Source organism: Osmerus eperlanus, chromosome 7 (genome assembly GCF_963692335.1).
Source record: "Osmerus eperlanus chromosome 7, fOsmEpe2.1, whole genome shotgun sequence".
In the NCBI taxonomy this organism is placed as follows: Eukaryota; Metazoa; Chordata; class Actinopteri; order Osmeriformes; family Osmeridae; genus Osmerus; species Osmerus eperlanus.
Window position 1 is genome coordinate 17,880,446 of NC_085024.1, and position 26,727 is coordinate 17,907,172.

General features: G+C 41.7%; 4 protein-coding genes and 1 long non-coding RNA gene across 8 annotated transcripts; 4 read left to right on the plus strand and 1 right to left on the minus strand.

The window, feature by feature from the left end:
• Nucleotides 1-8,033: 8,033 nt before the first annotated feature.
• On the plus strand, nucleotides 8,034-10,521 carry LOC134023366 (eukaryotic translation initiation factor 3 subunit A-like). 2 transcript variants are annotated; one of them, XM_062465436.1, is made up of 5 exons: nucleotides 8,034-8,149; nucleotides 8,267-8,734; nucleotides 8,905-9,324; nucleotides 9,519-9,615; nucleotides 9,749-10,521. In XM_062465436.1, the coding sequence occupies exons 2-5, from the start codon at nucleotides 8,365-8,367 to the stop codon at nucleotides 10,014-10,016; spliced, it is 1,155 nt and encodes a 384-aa protein (XP_062321420.1). In that variant the 5' UTR covers nucleotides 8,034-8,149; nucleotides 8,267-8,364; the 3' UTR covers nucleotides 10,017-10,521. The 2 variants fall into 2 exon arrangements, with proteins under 2 accessions (XP_062321420.1, XP_062321421.1); XM_062465437.1 differs by having other exon boundaries at nucleotides 8,932-9,324.
• Nucleotides 10,522-10,604: 83 nt separating this feature from the next.
• Nucleotides 10,605-23,087, minus strand: LOC134023368 (uncharacterized). Of its 2 annotated transcripts, XR_009930766.1 has the most exons (6): nucleotides 22,406-23,087; nucleotides 21,752-21,838; nucleotides 14,446-14,512; nucleotides 13,279-13,397; nucleotides 12,242-12,276; nucleotides 10,605-11,801 (listed from the first exon to the last, which is right to left on the minus strand). It is a non-coding gene; the product is annotated as an uncharacterized LOC134023368 (long non-coding RNA). The 2 variants fall into 2 exon arrangements; XR_009930765.1 differs by lacking the exons at nucleotides 13,279-13,397; nucleotides 14,446-14,512; nucleotides 21,752-21,838; nucleotides 22,406-23,087 and having other exon boundaries at nucleotides 10,605-11,676; nucleotides 12,242-13,266.
• rpz (rapunzel) lies at nucleotides 11,427-18,949 on the plus strand. Of its 2 annotated transcripts, XM_062465438.1 has the most exons (4): nucleotides 11,427-11,527; nucleotides 12,923-13,003; nucleotides 15,699-15,782; nucleotides 16,334-18,949. In XM_062465438.1, the coding sequence occupies exon 4, from the start codon at nucleotides 16,378-16,380 to the stop codon at nucleotides 17,056-17,058; it is 681 nt and encodes a 226-aa protein (XP_062321422.1). In that variant the 5' UTR covers nucleotides 11,427-11,527; nucleotides 12,923-13,003; nucleotides 15,699-15,782; nucleotides 16,334-16,377; the 3' UTR covers nucleotides 17,059-18,949. The 2 variants fall into 2 exon arrangements, with proteins under 2 accessions (XP_062321422.1, XP_062321424.1); XM_062465440.1 differs by lacking the exon at nucleotides 11,427-11,527 and having other exon boundaries at nucleotides 12,940-13,003; nucleotides 15,704-15,782.
• Nucleotides 19,575-20,891, plus strand: rpz2 (rapunzel 2). The gene is given in 3 exon segments (XM_062466130.1): nucleotides 19,575-19,673; nucleotides 20,080-20,143; nucleotides 20,146-20,891. Coding segments are annotated over 3 exon segments (750 nt in total). The 3' UTR covers nucleotides 20,733-20,891.
• LOC134023364 (protein rapunzel-like) lies at nucleotides 22,771-25,862 on the plus strand. The gene is made up of 3 exons (XM_062465435.1): nucleotides 22,771-22,947; nucleotides 23,609-24,105; nucleotides 24,281-25,862. The coding sequence occupies exons 2-3, from the start codon at nucleotides 23,612-23,614 to the stop codon at nucleotides 24,969-24,971; spliced, it is 1,185 nt and encodes a 394-aa protein (XP_062321419.1). The 5' UTR covers nucleotides 22,771-22,947; nucleotides 23,609-23,611; the 3' UTR covers nucleotides 24,972-25,862.
• Nucleotides 25,863-26,727: the final 865 nt, after the last annotated feature.

The following is a 26,727-nucleotide window of genomic DNA, read 5'->3' on the forward strand; positions in this document are numbered from 1 at the left end:
GGGCTGGCTGCCCTTGCTTGTAGCTCCCAGGGTGATCTGTGACTGACGCTCCTCAAGTTGAGGGTTCATCCTCAGTTCAGCGAGAGGTTCAACTAGCGGTCAGCCGGCCACTACCAGGGCACTCTCTGTCTCTTATACTCTCGCACTTCTCTCTCTCTCTCTCTCTCTCTCTCTCTCTCTCTCTCTCTCTCTCTCTCTCTCTCTCTCTCTCTCTCTCTCTCTCTCTCTCTCTCTCTCTCTCTCTCTCTCTCTCTCTCTCTCTCTCTCTCTCTCTCTCTCTCTCTCTCTCACTCTCTCTCTCTCTCTCACTCCATATTTCCAACTTGCTTCGTCCCTCTCCATCCTTCTCTCTTTTTCTAAAATGGTATTCTTTGCTTCTGTATTCTTTCTCTCTTTCTCTCTCTCTTTCTTTCCCTTTTTCTCTCCATCTCTATCTTTGACAGAGGTTGTAAAGCAATCAGGCGGCACTAACCGGATGTATTATAAACCGAAGCTTCTGTTATTTTGACTGTGGTAGCCAACTCAATAGCCGTGTTGTTTGTTTTATTTATGTTCAATAGGGCGGGTCAAAGTAGTTCTGTTTTATTGCCTCCTGCATATGTCTATTAGTGCATGTTTTTCATATTTTACTGTACTTGTATCCTAATTAGTCGGGGACATTTGAAGCAGTTTGGATGCATTGCTCTTATAGATACTTATGTATTCCTACGTTTTTCTAATCCACAGTCTGATGCGATTTACACAAATGAATCATATGGAAACATCTGGAAGCTTTCTATTCAGTATACATGATTTTGTCCTTGACAGCGATACGCTGTGTTTTTGTATGACTGGCTTGTGCTGTGATCCGGACAAATCTGAATGTCGGCGAACACATGGTCCTAAATTTAATCAAAGATCCTTTGTCTCTCACTTAAAAAAAATATTACCTATTTTTGCAGCCCACATTAAAAGCGTTGTGCGGTACACTAGTGGGGTTAATCCCACTGAGAGTTCAGGACCTATGGGACACATAGGTGAAGGATATGTGTACTTTTGCTATCTCTGCACGGTTGTTATACTGTTGTTACACTGTCATTACATTGTCATTACAGTGTCATTACACTGTTGTTACACTGTTGTTACACTGTCATTGTGTTATTACACTGTGATTACACTGTTGTTACACTGTTGCAGAGACTGCAAGTTTGAAAAGGTTTAGTCAGTACTTCAACTTTGACCAGAGTATTTTTGAACATGAGTATCTGTACTTTTACTTGAGTGAAGGATGTGTGTACTTTTGCCATCTCTGATAGACGAACATCATAACATTATAGTCCAATGTTAAGGTTAACGGAGCGATGTGGTCTAATGTGATGAAGGCATCTGGATTTCAGGCTTGCTGTCTCGACTGATTGCCCCGCTTGCCACCATGTCGTATTGCTGAGTCTCATTTTGCGTGAGAAATCGAAGAGCGTCCTTTCTTTATGGCGAGTGCCCCCGACCTTTGTCAACCTGGCGAATTAGCCTAGAAGCGTATCAGCTGCGCTGGCCCTTTTCTCCTGGCTGTCCTATTAACTGAGTGAATCCAAGGTGCGGGTCACACTTAAGTAACCTTATCTTGTAATTGGGTTCAAGGTTAAGTGACCCTGGAGCAGGGAGGTCCAGGGACGGGGGTTAAGGTCGTCGTGTCAGCCAGAAGGGGCTGCCTTTAATCACAGATGGGGGTTAGAAATCAAGGCCCAGGCTTGGGCTGTCTGGTTAGGCCAGGACCCCCATCCACCCACCCACCCCCCCTCACCCCCAACTCCCTTCTGTTGAAGCTGACAGTTTCGGGGGGGATGGGAGTGGGGACTGGGGTCTGAGGAGAGTGGTTGCCAGGCAACTCATATTCAAGCCAAGGTCTTTTAAGCTTTTAACCTTAGCGCTAATCGATATGGACAGCAGTTGAGCTAATATTCATCTAGCAGATGGTAAAATTAAGCGGGAGAGGGAGATGTGGAGAAAGCATGTGGCTACAGTATGTTGCAATAGCATCGAGAACGCTCCCCTAATTGATATGTCTGTGGAGGGAAAGGAGGAAGGGAAGAATGAAGGAAAGATGAATAAAAAATGTTACACTTTCAGTGGAGACTCTTTCACTGGCTCTATTCCCTGGCGCTCTCTCTCTCTCTCTCTCACATCCTGTACCCTTCTTCCCTACACCCCCCCCCCAACCCCCCCGACCCCACCCCAACCCACACCCCCCTGTGCCTTTTTCTCCATGGGAGATGGATGACCAACAGTGAAAGAGTTCAGCTAGCGTGACCCATAGACCTGTCCATTGCCAAGGGCGAGGAAATAGCCCAGATTAAAGAGCTTGTAAATAATGGCCCATAAACATCTGCCTGTTAGCAGAGCCTATCCATCTTCGTCTTCCCATCTGGTGCACTCCCGCTTTTGATTTCCTCATTGTGCTATGGGGCAAATGTTTCACCATTCGAAAGTTAGTCATATTCCAAGACAAACAAGCGCTGGTTTGACCTTGCGGTCGTGCACAGTTCAGAGAATGACCCATCTCAGGCGCCGTCCAAAGACAACAATGAAGTGAATTAGCTTTGTTGACTTTGGACTTCCTCTCCTCTGACATTATAAATAGCATAGTTGAAATACTGTTAATAGATAGAGCAGTGAGTAAGCAACAGGTACACATGAATAGTTTCCCTATGATACCCCTGGGTTTTTTCTGTATGTACATTTGTTGTCCTTCCACTGTCTGGTGCTCCTCCCATAAATGGGTTCTGATTTGTATTCTTCTTCCACCGCTCTCAAATCAGTAATAAGGGCTTGTTACTGGTGAGCTTCTGACATCTGCTTCAGGTTCTGGTTACTTGCCCACTACAAAACCTCTCAGACGGCAATGAAATGTCCAGCAGTGTGACCCTATCAAACAGCCCTTGGCACGGGCGTGAGTCACCTCATTTGTGCCCAAACTGCAGGTGACAAATCACAGTGGGACAATAAAAGGCTAGTTGTCGGCAGAATGAATAAATGTTTGACAAACAGTTTCGTGTCCAGTTTATGGCTCTCTGTGTTGGGCATTAGGTTGAATTCAAGAATGTTATGGTTGGATTTGGCTGAATGTTTTGCGAAGATTCTGAAATGTGTTTGTCTGAAACGGTTGAACGGTAATGTAAATGACCTGGCTTTCCGGAACCAAAGCATTCATTATCAAAACAAAAAATCAACTTCAATATTTTCCTCAATGATCAAAATGCCAGTCTGGCTGACAGATTTTATGATAAAAACGTACTAACAATAACATCTCTGTTTATATATTTGCATGTGGTATGCTTACTTTGTCAACGCAGCTACCTGCCAGCTCAAAATGGGGGGGAAGGTGTACTTGTCACCTGCAACGCATGCAAAACAGTCAATGAAAGCTGATGCAATCTAAGCGGATCTCAAAACAATATTGATCTCATGGTAATTTCTAAACTGCAAGGAACAATCCCTTTCTTTATTAAATGACATGAGCTCAAGCATGTAAGATATGATGATCCTGTAAGTGTTGTGAGTACTGGTAAATGCCCTAGCGCTGGAATGCAAGGTTATACAAAGTACAATTATTTAATAACGGAAATGTAACTTTATGCACTTATGCAAGTTTTGTCAAAGTCTTTAGAAGCAAAGTTATGTAATTTATGATGAAAATACCTCCATGCAGAAGGGCTTTCAGGCTAAATGTGAGAGAGGTGGGTTGTTTTGCAGACAGCAGGTGAGCTGTAACTAAATGCACCTAGAGTGCTTGAAGGGACACTGCCCTTCACTCCTTATATGAGCCCTCTAACCTCAAACTGTCAGAGTGAGTGATACGCCATCTTAACACCAAACCTCACTCAAGGTGAGGTCTCGCATGACGCGGGTTGAAATGTTTTAGCATTTTATGCTTCTATCAAGCACACCCATCTTCTGTTTGAATTTCCATTTTTCACCAAATTGTAAAATGTTATCTTCTGGAGCCCTCCCCCCATTCTCCCGCCCCCTCCTCAGCCTCACCTTCAATTTATTAGCCGCCATCTTTGACCCGTTGAGTGACCCCCACCTTAAACACATTTCAATGGAGCCGACAAATTTATTTTGGCAGATAAATCACCACTTACCAAATCCTTGTGGTGAGGGGAAGGTCAAAGGCGTGAATGGGGATAAAAATGAAATTACTGAAGCAGTGGGCTTAGATGAGAGGTCCAAACATCTATGTAGCATGTAATGCAAACACCTCCCCATCCTCATGGCCAGTGGTTGTGTTGTGACATGACCAGCACAGTTAAACAATTAAATATTAACCATTCAATGTGATTAAATGGTACGTAATTGAGGTAGATCTATCACATATCATTGCTGCAGTTCACAATCCACAAGCAATGCCAGATTAAACTCAGAAACTTGTGATGAGAAACAAACATGACTATCCCCATTGAAAATCATCCAGGTGTACTAAAAGGTGGCAATTCCAGTGGAGAAATGCACATTCTGTCAATGCTTTTTACACCAAAAAAGGAAAGGTCTGTGGCATTTAAATAACTTGCCCTCAGCTGTACAATTATTACACAGTTTGAATACAAAGCATATTGAAGAATGAAGCTGCCTTACAAACCCAAAACTTTGCATTTCATTACCAGTTAAATCCCAGTAAGATAACTTTCTAATTAAACTTATCAATAAAAGCAGTCGGATGAATGAAATGACATGTGCAGATAGCTCATCTAATTCTTCATGGACAGTGATTTAAGAGGGGATGGTGGGGGGATGTTCATTTGATTTGTCTGACCAATCAGCCAATAGGGCTGCTTATCCATGACCTCTGAACCCTGGAGTTTTCCAGTTGGCTAGTTGGGGATGGCACCTTTATTTGACCCCTCGGCCTGTATGGTAATATCCTGTGGGGGGAGGTGCCCCACACCAGGAAGGACCTGGGACATGAAGCACAAGCTCAAGGCCAGTGTTCTACTCAGACTGCTATGTGTCCAGCTATCCACTTTCTGTATATCTGTGCATGTATGTGTTTGTAATTCGTCTGTCTGTCTATCCATACGATTTGTCCGTATATTTGCCTGTCTGCCAGCATGGGCATCTGATCTCCGTATGCATGCATGTGCATCTATCTCTTGAGTTTTGTCATTTGCCCATCTGTATCAACTTTCCTAACTTCTTACAGCACCTTCACTGAGGGAATACTCATTATGATTCCAATGACATGCACCCTGTGCCGATAACACCCATGATGGCGAGAGCAGTAAAAGGGATTTCCAGGCTGTGCGCTAAAGCCTGTGTGTCTTTATATGGAAGCACTGTGATCAGAGAGGGCTCAATTAGCTACTGTTGTGGGTGGGAGCCCTGGCTGAGGGAGAGCGAAATCCTCTCATCCTGGCTCTGCTGGGGGATTAAGAGGGTTTCCTGTCCCGTGGCTGACCCCTTCAGAGCTTGCACAGATGTCCTGAACCCCCTCTGAACTCCCTCTTGACCCTCTTCCAAGACAAAGCACTCAGGTGACACCTCTTATCTCAAGACCGCCCTCGTCTCGGACTCTCTCTTTCTCTGATTCTTTAGCATTTTTTTGCCGTCTTTTTTTCACTTTGTGTCAGGGATTCGCTCTCTCTTTGTCCTCTCTCTTTTTTGTCTTTGTTTTTAGGTTTTATTCTTTCGCTTTTTTTCCATGTCTGCTCATCTTTTCCTCTCCCTCTTATTCTCTCTGTTGTACTCTGTCTCCTTCTCCTTCTCCTTCAGTAGCTATCTTTCTCTGCCCTCTGGTCTTGAGAGGTTGCCCTCAGAGTATCAGCTATACCCTGGTTTTACTCAGTAGACACTCTGAATGACTGTAGGATGGAAATGAGTCTCCCAGTCTCAATCCTCCATTGCGCTTAGGTATCTATGTTTTTTTAAATAGCACTCCCAAGGTCAAGAGCCATTGACAAAGACATTGACCAAAAGTGCAGTTTGAAAACATTTGCTATCAGACCAAATCATGGTTTATGTTGAACAAATACAATCTTCTCCCTTAACCCTGGTCCTGTACTGTATGTATTTTTGAAAAGGATATACAATACTTCTGTCTTATAGTTCTGTTCAGGAATGCATCCTTGGATTTCGGACCACCATATGTGAGGAGTCTTTAGAAGTCTATGGTGGTCATTATGAGAGTTAAGGGGGTCAAACTGTTCTAAGGAACACAAGACTGGGCAGGATTTTGGCCACCCAAACAGAACCCTATTGAAGGCTAAGAGGGCATGGAGAGATGGACGGATTAAGTCACTCCAGGTCACAATCAGGATTTATCTGTCTTTATGTCAAAAGGCTATCACTTGTTGCCAATACTGGAGAGGACCAAATAGAACATTTTGCATATCGCTGGGTAGGATATGTGCCGCTCGTTTGGAGAGATAGCTCTCTAAGTTGTTTGAATGGGCAAAGTGTAGGTAGACTGTGGGTAACAACATCAATTATGCTCACTCATCTATTTCACTTATTCTCAAGGCTTTTTCATTTACCACTCACCTTTATGTTCACCATCGCTGTTCCTGCCCTCCTTCCTCCCACCTCCTCTCCCTCTCTCAATGCAACGCTGTCAGAGTTTTTGGGACCCAGTGAGCTGTGAAATCGCACAAATTGCTGTTGCTTTACGTCTGGCCCAGTGACAGAGGGAGGGAAAGAGAAAGGGAGTGAGAGAAAAGAGGAGGGGGGAAGGCAGGGAGAGCGATTTTCCGCTCCAACACTTCTGAACCTTCTCTGCCCTCCTTATTCACACACACAGACACACGAGCACACGCACAGCTGCATTACTACATACCCCTCAATTCCCACCCCTCCAACACCACCATCACCTCCTCTCAACATACAAGCCACCCTCTCCCCCTCACATTACCCCTACCGTGGTAAGACACCTCCACCACTTTGCTTTAGTATCCGGGTCACTTGACAGGGCAACTCAGTGAAGCAGCCCTCAAGTGATCAAAACCCCTGTAGGCCAGAGAGCTATTTCAGCCAAAATCTAATGACAAATACACATCCCTCATAACACCCCAAAATGTGAAGCCAGTCACCAAGGGTCAAAATTGGACGTCCTGAGACAGTGTTTGCTCTTGTGATTTACTCATTTGTTCCCTCCGTAGTTCAGACAGACAGACTTACAAACTTACATGCAATGTCCGTGTTCTATACAGTTTTGATATCACAAACTCACCTAACGCTTTCTCTCTCTCTCTTTCTTTCTCTCTCTCTCGTTCTCTCTCTTTCTGTCTCTCTTTTTCTCTCGCTATTTCTTTCTATCAGTGGACATGCAATATGTTCAAAGCAATTACATTGAATCATGAATCATTGATTCCATCCACATGGCCTACGAATTTAGCATATTTTTACAAAAATGTTGATCCTTTTTACATTAAAAACATGTATTACCGTTTTAAGGGGAACACTTGACAAGCAGGGCAACTCAACTTGTCATCTTTTTAACTGTATACTGACTGCCCTCTAGTGGTGCGTTTCTTCATCTTCACCCATGGGCTTTGTTGCTGTTTCTCATGTACTTTTGAAAAACCAACTACATTTACATTTAGCAGACGCTCTTATCCAGAGCGACTTACAGTAAGTACAGGGACATTCCCCCGAGGCAAGTTGGGTGAAGTGCCTTGCCCAAGGACACAACGTCAGTTGGCATGACCGAGAATCGAACAGGCAACCTTCGGATTACAAGCCCGCTTCCCTAACCGCTCTGCCACCTGATTCCCTGAACTAAAAACATTGAGGTCACGAGCTTAAAGGGGAAACTAGTGTCCTACCAAATAATGTATTTTTCATGTTTACCGATCTGAAATGTAGTGAAAGATCAACAATAAAATCGTAGCTCATTTGAAATCAACGGCATTACAAATTGTTATACTTAGCACTGACAACAAACCTCAACCTAGCAAAACATTATCAATTGTATCAAACCCTGGACCTGGGAAAAAAGACTGAGTGTGTGTAATGTCATTAGCATGTGAAATTACATTCCACACCACTAGGCGGTGATGTAGGCCTACTGATGAAAACCAGAAAAAATGATATTCGAGGAACAGGAAATGAAACTCAAGCATAAAGAAGAGGAAGGAAAACAACTAAAGGGAGAATTTGTTAGCATCCCAGCCATTATACAGTGAGTTTACATCTTTACGAGTTAAATTTCTAAAATATTTACCATGCAGTTTGTTAAATATTGTAAATTAAGAGTGAATGCCCGTTAAAGATAATTAATATGTGCTTTTTTTCTCAGGTTTTACACTTACAACGCTGCTAATGCTAAACAGCTTACATCATCTGCTGGTCTTTAACTAGTCAGTTAGCCTAGTTCAACACATTTTAAATAAAACTATGACTTCTCTGGCCTTAAACCAGAAGGACTCTCATGCAATTGAATCAGCTGTCAGAAGTGCCATTGAAATGGTAGTGAATGTGCTATATAGAGTGAATAGTGAAAAAATGCAAGAATATCACAAACATATGACAGAGAAGCACAAAGAAAACCAAAAACTCCGGAATGAGGTGAAAGTAGCGGAAAAGGAGTTGGAAATAATACGAAGACATGCCAAGAATCTAGAAGACTTATTTAGACATTCTGATCGTCCTTATGACAATCAAAACCCCAGTGGAAGTTCGAGAAGTACAAGTAGTCCTCAGAGGCTTGTAGTTGATGGCAATGAGTCAACCAGCATGGCTAACTGGCAATCGCAAGGGTTCAACGGTGAGTGAAGCTTGATTACTACTTTTTAAACAATATTGCATATATTTAGTGCCATCACTAAATCAAAATGACATCAGCTAAGTACTTGAGACACATTCTGTGCACATTTAGACAGGATTAGACTGTGTAGTACATCAAGATTAGAATCTATTGTCTTAACATAAACCCAGACATGACACCCATTGCATCAATAACAGAGCTCCAGGGAGGTTCCAGCGATTACCAGAACCCTTCCACCGATGTCACAGAGGCCCCAGGCTTTTCAAAGAGTGTCCGAGGTTCCCTGTCCCCATCATCTGTCCCTCTCCCTACCGTGGTGGTAAAAGAAGAACCATCTGACATGGATGCCGTTTACATCAAATGGGAGATGAGTGAGCAGAGTCTTGAGAGCCAACATGAGGACCTAGCCCTAATTGAGGACTCTCTTGAAGGAGAGTGTGGCCTCAGCAAGGAGAATGGCTCTTTATCACAGCTCAGTGTGGCGTCTGTGGACATGGGGAACCCTAGGAGATACTACTGGAACTCTTCTACACGGCAGATACAGGATGAGATGTCTCCTGCGATAAAAAAACAGATTATGGATCAGAGAAGTAAGTGTCTCCTTTACATTCCACAAGGAGGTCTGGATCCTTTAATTAGCATCAGTATTTGATATTTATATCATTGTATACGTGTAACGAATGGTGACCGTTGTGTTGTGTTACAAATGATGACAGGTCCAAACCACTGTTCTTACAGTACCGTATTAGCTAAATATGATGTCTCAAATGTGTCCTTGTTGTAGAGAAAAAGGTACGACAACAGTATAGTAAAAGGATGAAAGAGAAAATCTACACAGACCCCGAGAGACTGCAGGCCTACAGGGAGAGAGAGAGACGCAGGTACAGATCACTGCACTGAGGGTTGTCACCTACTCTTTGAATTTCTGATACTCACCTTGACATCCATTATCCCAAACTTGCCTTTTTTATAATAAATAATAAACTCTCAGTTGAACCTTGCTGTTGTTCTCAGGTATCATCAGCGCAAGAAGCTGATAGCAGATTTACCTGAGGAGACTCAGAGACTGAGGAGGGAGGCTTGGAGGGCGGCTGCCTCTCGCTACCGTGCCCGGAAAACATCTCATGGTTTCCAGACAGACCCCACTCATCCTTGCAACCTCCCCCAGAATACAGAGCCCCCTGAGGGGACCTGGGGAGGCGGCAGGGCGGGGCCACCGGAGGAGCAGTGGAGGACGGCGTATGTCGATCATTTGCAAGATCATGAAACACACTGCAGTTGACCGTGTGTTATGTACTGTACATATTGACCTGTGAATGCTTGTTGTTTGTCAAGCTGTGTAAACAATCTCTGCCAACCGTTGACTAATCGGGGACATGTATAATTGTTGAAACGAATAATTGTTACTTTTAACCTCAGAGACTTCAGTACACACTGGAAGCAGATAATACAGTAGTACCATTAAGCAATGAAGTACATATTGCATGTTTTTAATGTTTAAATAATAGTGTAAATACCTTTGATATTCCTGCACATCCAACTGTTATAAAGTCTCATCTAGAACTATCCATAATGATTAAATAATGTTTATGAAAGTGTATGAAGTTTATGTACTGAAGTTCATGGAAAACCTATTGCCAGATGCACACATCATATTCTACCATATCCTGAAACATACTGTACCACAACATTAGGTATTGTGATATAATATAGTTTTTTTGTGACTTATTATTTATTATTTTAGGATTGCTGTTACCAATAAAGCATTTTCTATACTCTTAAGTGCATGATGTTTGTCACACCAAATCTGTGTTTCAGTTTCACCAACAATGAGAATGTGTGTATGCAATGAGAATTAACCCATTCACTGTGCTATAGAAAAGCTTTACTTGAACTCACTTGAAGTGAAAATGTTTTGGCCTGGGGCATAACAGATCATCTCTGAATCAATGTGACTTACTCAATTGGGGCATTTCAACAATAGTTTGTCTTGTGTTAGCAAAAACTATTAATTTACCTCAATATCTAGAACTACAACAAAGACAAGCAGTACAGTACATAGTATGCAATTCATTTTTAAATAGAAACAATCGTGTGCAACAAAAACATATTTGACATGAATTTATTAGACAATAAGTACATTTGCACACAGTTGATTGGACATGGACCTGGTCAAATTGTGCTGTGTGGGGTGGTATTTACAGTAGGCCTATACGCACATTTATGCGCATAATGCAAGACACTGTTCTGGATATGTATAGGCGCTACTTCTGTCTGCGTATTCTACAATACGATATAATTGAAAAGCATTTTGGTAGTATTGCGTCTCAAGCTCCATTTACAATTTAGCTTGAGCCCGCATGCACTGTGTAGCCTAAACACGCAGCAAAATGTTGATTTTTATTGTGGGCGTCTAAACAAATGCGCAATACAACCTACTACGCGCAATTGAAACGATAAGAATAGTCTGCTGTGGACGCTTATTGGCACAAATAACAATTTCATTTATTTGGATCAGATTCCAGTTTGAAATGTGATATGTGTGACAGCTGATGCCGTTTGAACAATAGCGACTGCAGCAGACGCGCGCCAGCAGCTGCCATCTCCACACAAGTGCTGTGCGTTGTAGGTCATGCTATCTCTCAGTCCTTGAAACCGTTTGCCTTTATCTTTGTTATCAACATATTCTAAGGACTCAAGGTGGATTTTTTGTTTGTGATGACCAACTGACCACCCCGTGGCGACATAGAAGAAGGTGTGACGACCTAAAACGCTGGACGCCGTCGGTTTCTGGTTTGTTGTTAGGGTTTACCATGTATGATGCCTTTACAACATTCTTGTTGTACATTGTTGTTGACATGGCTGTTACTGGGAGCTGGTCGTCGAGTGGACGGATTCGGGGTCTTGCCACAGCCCCAGGCACAGCCATGGATGGTTCAAGCCTGGACACGCAGAAGAGCAAACGCATGATCTGTTCTTGAGTATCCTATACCATCCAAACAAAGTAAAACAAGACCTTTTTGTGTCATTTTTCTGGACGTGCGCTGTGTGAAAACACTGGACTCTTCTATGGGATAACTAGACAGTGATGCTTTGAAAGATGTTACAGGAGGAGCTAGAAATGGCCTGTTCGCAGTGCTGACATTTGGTTGCATTCAAATTGCTTGGTCGACTCATTTATCACTAGTCATTTATCACCTATATTAGTTACATTAGTCACTTATCACTTATGTCGACGACAAATATATTTTACATGGATTATTCGAATATTTCTAAGTAGCTATCGAGTTAGTTTCAACTTCAGGACTGCAATCTGGTGGTCAGCTATTTAAATGGGATGCAAGATAAGTAAACTGATATTGTAAGCTAAATACTGTAAGTTAGTGTAAAGTCAATGTGCATATGTTTAGTTTAACATTGTAAATATAAATTAAAACATATATAAAATGTAAATTTAAAGAATTATTGTTAAAGAAATACAGACATTGAACAGAGCAATTGACTTACCCAAAGCACTGCAGTGAGTCTCGACACCATTGAGCCTAAGTCAGCACATTTTCAGCCAAATTTAAAGTGATAGTTGTATGAATAAAATACAAAGACAAACATAGTTAGATATACATTTATAAACATTCAGAAGCCTTTTTATCCAGTCCTGGTAATGCTGGAGAGCCTTTGGTTTAAATGGATACACCTGAGCACTTTTGGAGAGGACACTTGGAGACGTTGCACCTACTGTGTCTGTTCCTGTCATATTACAAATATATAATTTTCCTCCAAGTTTCAGTGGTCTATTCCAATCAAAAAGAGTATATGTGTGTCCAGAATGCATATTGAATCATTTTGGACCTCTCCAATAGGCTCCAGGGCTTGCACATAACCCTGTGGAAACTCTTTTGAGTGCTCAGCTGCGCACTGAGAGACAATTGCTCTACAGTATAGGCAGTATGACTACTGGGTGGACCATAATATGTTGAAAGCCTTGGGGGTGTCCAGTATGTTTTTGAAGAGGGGGTTTAGTGTCTATGGCCACTGACACACCATTTGAAAAGAGCATGTTGGAGCTTGTCTGCGTATATGGTCAAATAGGTTCATTTGGAGAGTTTGGTGGGCTCACTGCTAGAAAGTAATGGTTTAGTCCAATATGAGCACCCCTACACATTCAAATTACATGGAAGTGTCCTTTAGCAGGGATTGCTGGGAAGAAGAAGGAGGCAATCGAGATTGGAACTTTGGAGAGGGAGATAGAGGGAAAAGACCTCTGTAAAGGTAAGAAAATCTCTATTACCTTATGGCCAATGGTGTCCAAGTATGGATAGGGGATACATAGGGACTCTAAATGTTAAGATTAGCCTGATAAATAGAAGTTTCCAGTGTCTAGGTGGTGTCTGTGTAGTCTGATAGAGAAGGGAGGGACAGGACATTATACTGTGCATGAACAAGGAAATATGGCGACGGCTAGGGGGAGCCATAGCTGGGTAGAGAATGGAGATTGCTGGCTCTGTACTGTTGGAGAGGGGAAGAAGTCTTTATATGGTACTCACACACAAAGTAGACCTCCGGAAGAGAGTGCATTGTTGTGCGTTTGTGTGGATTTGTTAGTTTTGTTCTATATTTGTCTCAAAGCTGTGCTGTAAAGGAAGTGCCCAAACTGTTAATGAAACTGTAAAGAAAGAGAGGAAATTGTCATTGTACACAGAAGGGAAAACACACAATCATTCAAATGACAAGTAAACATGCAAACCATTTACTTAGTGGATATTTTAATGACTTTTGTATGGAATTTGATCAAGCTTTCCCAATGCTATGAGCACAGTAGAACTTTTAAGATGGCCGCTCCCCTACAAGCAGAGCAGTGAAAGCAACTGCCCACTTCCTGATTGAAGCTGTCGCAGCTGTATTGTTTACAGTCCTAGCCATGTACAGAATGTCAATTATATAAATGAAGCAAAAAAAATACATATCATTAATGTAGAATGTACAGTAGAGTGTCATGACAAGGGCCTAGAGTAACTGATATAATGTATATCAGTGGGTATCATGGCCCAGCTGTGGCCCAGCTGCAGCAGAGTGCTAGCCAGTTAACTTACAGACGTTAGTATAATAATAGTCTGGGCCTGATTCCTCCGTAATGACAATTCAATACCATTAATAGTTGCATGCCATCATTTATGCACCATCTTGATGCAAACATCAAGTTTTTTTGCTCCCACTGGACTTTTATTTTAACCTTATTTTATATGGGATTGATAGACTGAAATTTGTTGGATTAATCCAACATAACTGTTAATGGGAGTCAGGTGGCTGAGCGGTTAGAGAATCGGGCTAGTAATCAGAAGGTTGCCGGTTCGTCTCCCGGCCGTGCATAATTACGTTGTGTCCTTGGGCACGGCACTTCACCCTACTTGCCTCGGGGCAAGTAGACTTACAGTAAGTACAGGGAATGTCCCTGTACTTACTGTAAGTCGCTCTGGATAAGAGCGTCTGCTAAATGACTAAATGTAAATGTTAATGTCAGAAGGTGTATGTAGAAAAGTAAAGTTGCATCTAACTTCAGTGTTATGTTCTGTACTGTGGAAGGTGTGTTGACGTGTGTTTGATTGGGAATATACTTTTGATCGGTCAGTGTGTATTTCCATCATTCCAGTCTTTGTCATGTTATGAAATAACATTTTCATAAAGTGGAAAATAGTTATTAACCCTTTCATTACCTGCTCTTAAACGCTGCATTCCAGAACCACAGTGACCAGTGATGCAAGTTTCTGTTTCAGTTGTGATCTGTGAGGAGGTGAACATATAAAAGAGAAAAAACTTGTTAAATATCATCAAACATGTATCAATCCTGCTGGTTATCAAGAACACAAATGAGCAAAACCCTTCATAGAACATTCCAGAAGTTACAATAGTACATGTGTTATGTGAATAACTTACGAATGTACATGTAGACTTTGATATATAAATCCATATTATAATCAAAACGTTATTCATACAGTCCTCTGTCTCAGGAGCCAAACATGAAAAGTGTTATGTCTGCGGATGTTATCTACGCTGTAAATAACCAGCATCCAAACCCACAAACTAATATTAACCTGAAGTTAAAGGGTTAAACCAGTGTCTATGAGCGACAATAGCTCGGTCCATGTTGTGGTGCTGAAATCTGTCATTTAATTACTGCTGGCATATTTACTGCCCCCTCTGGTAGACTTGGGGATCATAGACTGAACGCAGACTGAAGACAACCCGGGTGTTCCACACACTGAGTGTTGGCATCTAACCTCTGAGAAACCTTTGCTGAACCTTGTATGTGGGTCATCTTCTATCGAGGCTACAGCTGTTTAAATCCTCACAACCCCAGAGCTGTTGGTGTTCGTAGTGACTGTGATCACAGACAGACTTGTCTGTTCTGTTAGCAGTCACTGAGGTGTGTGAGACATGAAGAGGCACCGTGAGAGATTAGAAGCAGTTATACTTCACATCCTCTATGCACTCTGATTGCCCTCAGTCTATTGTCTGTCAAGTTCTGCTTTTCTGATCATATAAACTTCTGTATTTGGAAAAAAAACTAACTGAACTAAAACAGTAGTCATTCATGCTAACACTAGATCAAGCTCAGAACACAAGTTCTGTGTAAAACATCCATTCTAGTGAGTTTCACTCAGAGGTCATACTCAAAAACCAAACCAGTTATTTTCAGCACCACAATCAAGCAATCAGTTCCCCTCCTTGAATCACCTTCAAACTAGCCTGGTGCTGAAGTGCTGAATGAATGTGGCTGTGGAGGCAGCGACAGACTTAACGTTAACTCATTCAGTCCTAAATGTTACAGCAAGTCAGCTGCACAAACTTCTGCTCACATCCTGTGATTCTCATCAGACAGCCACCCTATACAAACTTTCAAGCTGATTTCAGTTTCAGGAATAACATGCTCGTAATATAAATATATATTTTTTATCTTTTCTGACAGAACAGAACAAGAACTACAATCCAAGAGCTTGTCAACATTGAAAAGCCTCAAGCACCTGGCCATCCATTAAGAGGAGAAGTCAATGTAAGTGATTCAAATAGTCACCAGTATAAATACGCTAAATGGCACCTTGTAGAGCCACTGAATAATGTATTAACAATTTTACACCTAATGAAGACCATTGTAGACAAACAAAACATCTACTTACAGTATATTACAGTGCAGGCACACACCAATAAGTAATTATGTAAAATATTAATTTCTTATTCCATCGATTCCATTTAGCGTTGCAAGTGCAAGTTTGAAGCCTTCCAGGCAGTTGTGTTCATACATCTTATTTTATAGTTTGGTTAACCTTTTATTGTTTGCATCACTTAGTTCTTGGCAGAGATCAAGTTTGGCATCGCATCACTTACAACAGGAAGTAAAAGCATGGTTTAGTTGTGAACATCGTTTGCCAGATCATAACCTTTGTTCTTTCATTGTACTTCCCTCCTAGAGCATCAAATCCCATTTAACCAGCCTGACCGTTTTCATAGTTGCAGCCAGAAACATCAGTGCCACAGCTGTCCCTTGTTGTCCTTCCAGAAGTCCCGATCCTAGGACAATAAAACATCTCTCTCTGTTCCTCAAAGACCATTAGGTTGTGACGCCTGCCCCTTCGCCCCTGACTGCCATCATGTCCGAGGAGATAGCCGAGGACCGGGCCAAGCTGAAGCAGGGTCTGATAAAGGTGCTGGAGTGCGTGGCCACCATCTCGTCTGCGGCAGCCGTGGTGAACCCTATCTTCGGCGTGGCCGGCTCGCTCATCCGGGTGGTGCTGCACCACGTGGACGATGAGGACATCCGCACGCTGAAGCGAGAGTTCGGCTCGGTCAACCGCTCCCTGGACGAGCTGTCTCAGCAGAACCGCAACACTCTGATGCAGATCAAGAAGGAGACCCTGGACGGCCAGTACGGCCACGTCGAGGAGAACCTGCGCCACCAGTTCCGCAAGTTCATGGAGATGGTGGAGGCGCGGCCGGGGAATTCCGAACGCAAGAAGGAAGACTTCGAGGAGAGCTACGCCAACGACCTGGGTGACCAGAACCTGCACACGCTCTATGAAGGCGTGGTGGGCAAGCCCAAGCTCTTCAGCCGCCCCATCCTGGAGGTGTACCTGAAGCACTCGCAGGGTGACCGGCGCACCATGGAGCGCCTGTGCACGCGCCTCACGTACCTCTTCTGCATCGGCCTCATCGCCCTGATGGGCTACTCTGCCGTCATCGGCGACGACGAGGAGGGCCTGACCGAGGAGTGGAGCGAGAAGATGGAGCACGTGCAGGAGAAGATGCATGAGGCGCTGCTCAGGTGCAAGTGAATGGAAAAGGAGGTGCAGAGGATCACCCCTCTGGGTCTTAGCCCTCCATATATAGGACTCGGGCCACATTCCCCCGACAACCTCTGATTCTCCCTACTTCCTTTCACGTTTCTGTTACTCTCCAGTCAGTGAATTCTAAAATCGAAAAAACCTGCAACGTTTATTTCCTTGAGGTGATGGTTGGTATGTTTAGGATTGATTATGTTAAATCAGTGATTTAACTTTGTATGGAGCTGTGTGTAAACAGTAGTTCACAAGGACCAACACTAGGTGAGACAATTGGGTTGAATTGAGGCATACTTGCATGCTATTGTAAAAGTATAAAGTTGCCTTTGGAATGAGCACTTTTGATGAATGTCTCCAAGGATGTCACACGGTTCAGTTTAGGGAGTGCATTATTGCATTACAACGAATGGCCTATAATCTTATGTTTTATTTGTATTATTCTGCTGGAGTGTATGGAAGTGATAACAGGCTAGGCTGTTGCAAATGTAAACCACCACTAGAAATGGTGAGAGTATAATTTCTCCTTTTAAACATCTCTCTACTTTTCTGTAGATTTCAGGTTTCAGAAAAGTGACTGATGACACCATATTTTCCTGTCAGACATGGCAAGTAACTGAAGGATACTACCGATTTATAGTGGATTAATTAGAATCAAATACTGTGTAGGTCACTGATACAGTAAGCAGTAGTAATTACACTAATGATAAATGATCTACTGTAAGCAAAAAGAAGACTAGAAACTTGAATGTAGGCCTAATGTAGGCATGAAATCCATAGCTGATGCTACACACTACCCCTCCATCGTCACCCCTCTATACACTGTACAGGACCACACTGTACTACTTAACTAGCTTTATAAGATACATTTACTGAGCTTATAATATTATCAGCTTATAATATTGCTCCTTAACACAGAAACCATTTGACCCAATTAGGGTGAAATATGATGTGTGTTTGTGAGGCCCGAGACTAACAAAAAACTTGTATCATCAAAATAGTTCTTTACCAAACCTGTCTACTTCCTGACAGCTTGAAAACACTAAACGTATAAAAACACTATGTTACTCTATGCATTCATACTCTGTATGTTGTGTCAGTTTGATTAAAAGTCAACCAGACTAATTTGATTAAAAGTCAACCAAATTGCTGCAACCAGTGCAGACATAGTACACACTACAGAACATAAATCTGGAGCATATGTAAACAATACAGAAGGTCAAAGTTTACCGTTGCAGTCAGTCAGTTTCCTCTTGTGCATCCATTTGAATTAATCGATATGACAATTTGTTTTGTATGAAATTGTATGACTATCTGGATGAAGTCACTATATTTTTTATCTGTATTTGCATGATGAAATTATCACAATCAAAAGTCAAGTGAAGCGCTCTAGCCATGGGTTATATGCACATATGTAACTGACAATGCTCTTATTATATTTGTTTTTTTATTAGCATTATTATTATATTTGTTTACGCCTCATATTTGTTGGAAGAGCCCAAGATGTAAAGAAGGTTTTCAGTGCATCCAGCTGTATGTCATCTAACCAACAGTGCCTCTCCCTATACAGTACGGTGCCCCATGTTTTGTGCTTTGATCAAATAAAATTACATTACGTCTTTGAACTTGTTCATTTGATTGTTTCCAAATCATAACTGTCTGTAAACCTGGTCTATATTGCTCATCAATGAAAATACCTACTATCCATGTTGATAATATATAACTAGAGCTAACGCAATGGGGATTCTCTGGTCTCAGTCTTCATCTCTTATTGTATAGAGGTGGTTTATACAGGACGACCTGTAACTAGATGGTCTATGGTTGACTATAGACGTTCTGCTGCTTGATTGTACTATACAGCTCGATCAATAAAGATGTGTCAGATGAATATGATGTCGGCATTTTATCATTTGTAAAGTCAAAACAAGACATATGACTGTTCAAAGTGGCCAACTGCATGGAATAACATTATTTTCTCGTACATATGCTCACAACAGGGATTTTTTCTAAAACATGCTCTTTAAAACATGCTTGTGGAGGTGATGTCCATGTTGATAAAATAGCATTCACTGAGGTGGGAAATACAAGACAAGTTATGATTTGCTGATTGATCACATTATATGCTACACCAATCCTCAGCTTTTGAATAAAAAAAAACACACCCAGGTTTACAGTGACAGGCGTGTCTGTGGCAGGACAGCTGTGAGACTGTTGTTACCGGCTGTCTCAAAACAGCAACCAAAGAAACTCAGGGCATAGTGGCTCTTTGTATATCCCTCATTTGGCTTCGCATTGTCACTTTCTAGACAATTTCTTCAACCAATTTTATGAATGCCATTGACAACAACCTAGCAGATAACGTTCATTTAATATTTTTTTCCATCAATATATTAATCGGATTACACCCGTATGTTAAAAGGTTGTATATCAAAAGTATATACAAAAAAGCGATATACCACCTCTAATCCAATCAGAATTGTTATGCATGACTCACACCAGTGCCTTGGCCTTATATGGCACAGAAAACTGGTCAGAGTGTCCAGATGGGAAGTTCTGTTCAGTTTTCAGACAACTGCACCAGAAGAAGGGAACAAGCTAGCGACTTCACTCAGGTAAGACATGACATATTTTGTAATAAAAACAATTTGGCCATGGTTCGACTGGATAAAACAAGTTCTATTTGGAGAGTATCATTATGCCAGAAACAAAGACTTACTGTATCTCATGGACTTTGTCACATCCAAACTTGTATTTTCCTTTCTATGAACCAAAGTAAATAACTCAGTTGTCAGTATATCCACATTGATAAATCATATTGTAAGATACAAAACAGAAACATTAAGATCTGTTGATCAAACTGCCAACACCAAAGCCAGGCTAAGATCATTTATTTAAAGAGTTTCAGAGATCTTACTGAGACATTACAATGAATCAACTTTTACATACTTTTTTCAGGAGTAGTGATCAACTGAGGTCAAATTGTAGCAACAACCATTGAAGACAAGGACCATCTGAAAGAGACAGCAGTCAGCCTGCTCAGGGGGAATTGTCAAGGTCACATCTTTTGCCTCCACCATCAACCCACCAACATCGTCGCCTCCATGTTGAAGGTGGCAAAAAAGTGCTTGGTCACTGAGGATGCTGAAAAGCTGGACAAAGACTTTTGTGCGATCCAAACCAAGCTGAACAGCATCTACCAGGTCAATCAGCAGACCCTGAAGCAAATACACCTTGACGAAGTCAATGAGACCTGCAGCAAGTATGCCGAACACATAAACCACCAATACAACGCTCTCAACACTATGATGGAACAGGTAAAGAAGGATCCGGAATGTTCCCAGGACTACATGAAGGAGTTCCAAATAGTCTACGAGGGGGACAAGAGTGAAATGAGTCTGAACGTCTTCTACTCTGGCGTTTTAGGGAAAAACACTTTTGCGTCAAGGCCACTGCTCGAGGTTTACTTTGAGCACTGCAATGGAAACCAAAGCATCATGAAATCAAAATGCTTCTTCCTGGCCAATCTCTTTCATACTGGAATGATAACTCTGATGGCATACACAATCATAACCGAGGATGATGAGGATCATGTTATGGAGAGATGGTTGCCTAGAGTAGCAGAGATCCAGGCAAAGATGGAGGAAGTTCTGGAACGATGTGATGGGAACTGATTATTACCTTGCACCACCAAACCTTTGTGAATGCAGGGTTTTAAAGCCTTTAATAAAGCAAACATTTTGTGGTTACAATATGACAAAAGCAAATGTCACAACCATCTTTATTTACATCCATGTAGCCCAGTGTAGCCTATATCCACAAATTCTTTGGAAGGATTCAGTTGAGATAAATTGTCACAATTCGAAATTGTTATTAGTATAGTTTCAAAGCCTCAAAATTGTTGCCATATTCTGTTGTTTCCATTGTGCTTCCAGGTACAATCACTTAATTAACTTAATCTAAACTAATCAATGAACACTGAATGCATCATGTCTCTCTGGAGGTAAACCTTTCCCTGGCCCTTATTGTATTGCTCCAAGACTGGGAATTCAGTGGCCAACTGTGAGAAGACGTCATTAATACTCTACGCATGACCACAAGGGGGCGCAATTGTCCTATATCTACATCAAACACACAAACCAGGAAAATCACGTTCCGAATGATTTACCACTAACTATGGAAAAACTGCCACTGTAACAATAGCTTCCATATACAATCCTTTCTGGATCAAAAATAACAATGTATGTCATAAATCATTAGCTTACGACAAGGAGTTCTAGGATGTGTGTTTAATGTGTAATTTGTTTTTAATGATTCCATAGGCTACCGTTTTGTGTAGGCCTAGGCTACTGACATGTCACTGTCACATGTGAATTAACTGACAAGGCTAATAATAATACAACGTTATAACATGCAACATTAAACAACGTTTGTGAACCTACATTTAAAAAAAAGATCAAAAGAAAACTATTCCATGAGTCAGAAAGAAATCTCATTCAACTGGGCCGCTATTACACTTCAAATGCGGTCAAGGAAGACAAACGTTAGCCAGACACAAATAACCCTCTGTGGTATGCCCCCACAAGATCAAGAAAAACTGGTTTTAAACCAAGTCTTCTACGAGTGGACCAAAACTTGAAATAATGTTGCTTGAAACTTCAGTAGCCTAAGTATGTTAATAGGTGCGTCATACCAGGTTATTTGTTGTCTGGTTCTTTTTTTCGGTAGCCCGCCATGGCAACATCAATGTTGGTACAGGATGGCAATTCATGGAACTCAGCTGAATCAGAGACAATAATACAATTTTTAATATAGGCCTACTCATATAATATGTAAGTTGTCAGGGTATGGCTGTACTACATCCATTTGTCAGATCATTTTGGCGCAATGACGATGAGATATGCCTTGCGCACGCAGAGGGTGAGAAATGGACAGAGACAGACAAACAGACACACAACAAACTAATAGACAGGCACACAAACACACACACATTCACAAATGATATATGTGAGAATGTGAGATGGTGGGTTATTAGTATGGAAGGGGATTTGGAGTTCAGGAAACACAATTAATTTGGTTACATTCAGAAAATATTAAATTCATAGCTAAAAGGGTTTGCAGAGGATGGGGTTTTTTTAGGTCACGACTGAAAATCATAAAAAGCAAAGCGTAGCCTACATAAAACATTCGAATAACAAATCCAGGTGATCCTCAGAATTACGCGTTTAGGCTGAACGACCTAATCTACCTAGATATATTAAAAACATATTATGGAGTCAATTACACGAAGCTTTACAGCCCTGACATGCGCTCCATGAATATAAATCTTAAATATATGATGACTCACCTTCCAACGTTTTGTAGATATTTAAGTCCGCAATGGAAGCGCATACCAGGAGGCAACGTTTTGGCATTTAGTCACAATATGTCCCTTTGAAATAATCTGATAATAATATCTAATACTACAAACAAAAGTCGACCAACTGTACCTAAGTATCTTTCCGAAAAGAGTGTGAATCTTTTCAATGAATGTCGAAGGAAGAGGGAAAGAAACTGGTCCACCGCATACAGTGCGCTCTTTCTCTCTCTCTCTCTCTCTCTCTCTCTCTCTCTCTCTCTCTCTCTCTCTCTCTCTCTCTCTCTCTCTCTCTCTCTCTCTCTCTCCCTCTCTCTCTCTTACTCTGTCTCTATGTTTCTCTCTCTCGTTGTTCTGTGCCCTTTTCCCATGCCCACATAGCAAATACTGAGTGCGTATCTCCTATCCATCAGTGAGACCAATCTGGACTCTTCAGCACACTGTGAAAGGAGAACCGTGGGAATTGGTGAAATCTTTCCTGCAGCTGTTGGAGCTGAATAGGCGTGAAGGACACGTCTAGCTACTGCATACAGGTAACATTAACATTAAGTTATTATTGTAGACATTAGGGGAATACATTTACAAACTATCGAGACGCGTATATGGCAGCAAGGTGTGTCCAGTGCCACTAAAGGAATTAGAGAGTGTGCGTGCGTAAATGTAGCCGCCAAGCGGCCCATGTCCCAATGAACAATCCTTAGCAACTACATTTGATAAGAAACACATTATAAATGGTCTCTAAAGCATTTATAGCCCGCATTCTCCTGGCTAAAAATACATGGATGATAAACTGAAATTCGTTTATATGGTCCATTAGTCGGTTGCGCACATCAGAGATGACGCAGTGTCCTCCACACGCAACATCTCGCCAGTGAGGATTTGTGGCAGGTTTAGACAGACTTTAGACAGAAGGGGATTTGTAAACATATTCCCTTGGTCTGTTCTCATCTGAAATGATGTAGGGCATTTATTCTTCACAAGTGACAGATGTTTTATTTCTTTCAGAAATGTGTTAGGAAACCTTTTTATCAGCATTTCTTGTGAAACATAGTATGTACTCTATACACAGGCATCCCCTTTTGCTTTAAGTAAGGGTTAGAGATAGGATCAAATGTAACAATAGAAAGTGAATTAATAATGTATAAACATATAAACAGTTTGTCCAAATAGAAATCTGTGCCTGGTCTCCCTCAGAACATGGCTAGTGCTCTGGAGAAGGTGGTGGCCCAGAAGAAAGAGGTAATCGAGAATGTGATGGAGATGTTCGAGAAGGGGGCAGAGGTGTTGGCCAGCGCTGTGGGGGAACTCTTTCCTCTCTGTGAGGTTGCTGCACCCGTCTTACGACTAGCCCTAAACAATGTCCAGAGCAAAGAGGTCTACTATGTCAAAGAGCAGTTCTTGACAGTAAAGAATAAGCTGGACCTTGTGTCTTCCCAACTAGAAGACATCGACTGTGAGATTAAGAAGGGGCAAGTAGACATTCGGTACTTCTCTGTTGAGGAGAACATAAGGAATCAGTTCCGGAAGTACATGAACCTTTTAGAGGCCAGGCCACAGTTTCAAGACATCAAAATTAAACTCTTTCAGGAACACTTTGCAAAGACTGGGGGAGACAAAAATATTTTTGTCCTGTATGATGCTGTAATGGGGACAAACAACTTTGGGGATTCCATCTTGGAGGTTGTAGAAAGGTAACGTATTGTTAAGTTACATTTTTTTGTTATAATTTAAGAAAACTAGGATGTTTACGTTTAATCTTAAAACACATAGCAACAGGGTTAAAACATAGCATCTAGCATTCTTACAATGTTGTGCCATAGCTTGCAGGCAAATTGAGTTTTTAGTGGAAGGTTTGCTTTGTTGCAGGTATGAAGCAAAGAACCGACGCCTTTTGGAGGATTATTGTGTACGGATGAAAGAGCTCTTCTGCCTCGGTCTTATTGCCCTGCTGGGCCACTGTGCCCTGAACCAAGATACCGATGAGGAACAGGAACAAATCCAAGTCTGGAGTGCAAAAATAGAAGAAGTGGAGTCCAAGATGAAGGCCACCATTGAGGCCTGCGTAGCATCTTTTGCGGATCAAGCCCATCAAGATGTTAAACGTCTGGTTCAAGAGAAGGGAGACCAGAATCTCCAAGATACAGCCCAGGAACTACTGCAATTCCTGGCCAAGAAGTATGACTGGGTGAGATGGTCCGTCCGAGTGGTGAAGCACTCAGGAAGCAACTACCGAAACTGGCGTGCAGGAGAGCACTTCCAGCATGTGACTGGTCAGAGCTACTTTGAGGTTCCACAGGTGAATGACACTGACCTGGTTGTTTCGTACAGCTCCAGAGCTCAGCCCGTGCCCTGTGATAGCATTCAGCAGCTGCTTGAAGGCCTAGGGAAGAAGGGCAATGCTCAGTTTGTGGTAGAAGTCCTGGAGGAGCAGTTGGATGGCTTTGTGGTGCACGCCGTTAGTCGCCATAAGGAGAGTGCGGCAGCGTGGAACTTTCCAGAAGACTGCCACTACTGGAAGAGGCACAAAAATGTGGCACTGTGTGTGCACTCTGGGTAGGCTAATGGCCATAAAAATTTAAAAAAAGTATTGCACTGTTTAAAACCAAATACTATACCACTGTTTTTTTTTTGTGCACATTTTAAACTGAGTTGTGAGGGAGGATTGGACAGGTTAGCCTGATACTGTAAGATGCATTAACTTTATTGTTATACACCCTTATGAATATATATATATATATATATGTACAATACAAAAGAAAGACATAAGATATTGAATCATGATGCTATGCTTAGTACTATGCTAAATGTAGACAAATCGTTTAATATGAATAGGTAGCTACAGCTAGATTAAAAATGGATGTGCAGAAACTGTGTATAGTCTAACCCTAACCCTAACCACTGTGTATAGTCTACTACTATAGCCTGCTCCTCATTGCCAACGAATAGCAGTTTCTCAGTGCAGTAACCTTGCTACCCAAGGTTCTAAAGAGATAATGTTGCTGACGACGCTACTGCTGAGCTGTGCGCCCATTTTGTCTCCCCAAGACAGGCTGACCTACATAATGATGAAAGAGGCCATGGACGCTGCTTTTTCAACCATAAAGTAGAACTTGGAACTTGGCAAACAACATAGTGCTTTGTATTCTAACGCAAACCCTTGCCATTGAACCAAAAACAAGTCATTTGCAAACTTATGAACATAAGAAAATGTACAGCTTTACTGAAAAGTGATGTGAAGCCATCAGAGCAGATTCGTAGTAATACAGCTATACTCAGACATTGAATGTAAAATCATGAAATATTAAAACCACAATATTTGACACTTGCATGTTATGAAACAATTAACAACCACCCCTGTGTGTTATTGGATGGTTCAACAAATTGAATTATGTGTTCCTCAAGTGTTGATGTATGTTGCCATTAAAACAAGCTTGTGCACATGTACTCACCAGGGCTCCTGCTAAGTGAATTAAAATTTGCACATAAGTCAGCACTTCCTGACCGTGGCTTTAGTCTGATAGACTATGAATAACACTAATATCCTCAGGACGAGCTCCGCAGTGCTTGGCTCAGCATTATGGAATCACTCATTACTACACTGGAATTGGCGAGCATCGGAGATAGCCATCATTTCTGGGCTGGCTGGAGCAGCGTTTGAGCACAGTCAGGGCTTTAGCCTCGGTGCTACACTATCGTGAATCAAGCCTGTCAACGTTACTTGTGAGGCATCCCTGATCCACAGCACAGGGAGAAATTTACTTGGTTGAGTTATTCCATTGTCTTTCCTGTCTTCTACTGGAAATATGTGTAGGGTGTGAATATATACAATAAGGAGTTGGGGTTTTGGGATTATTTGTTTTGGAGAATAGGATGATGAAGTGTTGTTATCCTCTTTGTTTAGCTATTCGTATATTAGGAAAGATGAAGTTACAAATCACAGTTGAAAAATATGGTTTAGTAAACATGAGTGCTGAAAATTAGTGTTAGATAATTATTGTATATTTTTACTTTCCAAAAAGTGACCACAAGCTAACCAATTTTCTCAATTCATACAGACAGACCTACATGTATAGTTGAAGGGTATGTGTCTTCCCATTTAACAAATGCAGAATGCAGATACACAGACTTGGGTGTGTCAAACTGTAGAAAAGAAAAAGGTAATCTTGTCACACCACCGAACCTGTCCCACAGACCACTGTGATGTTGTGACACACAAGCAAAACCACTCTGAAAAACAGAAATCTAATACTTGAGATTTTCTGAGGAAAAAGAATTAGCCCAATAGGTGGCGCTTAAACAAAGATGATGTAGTC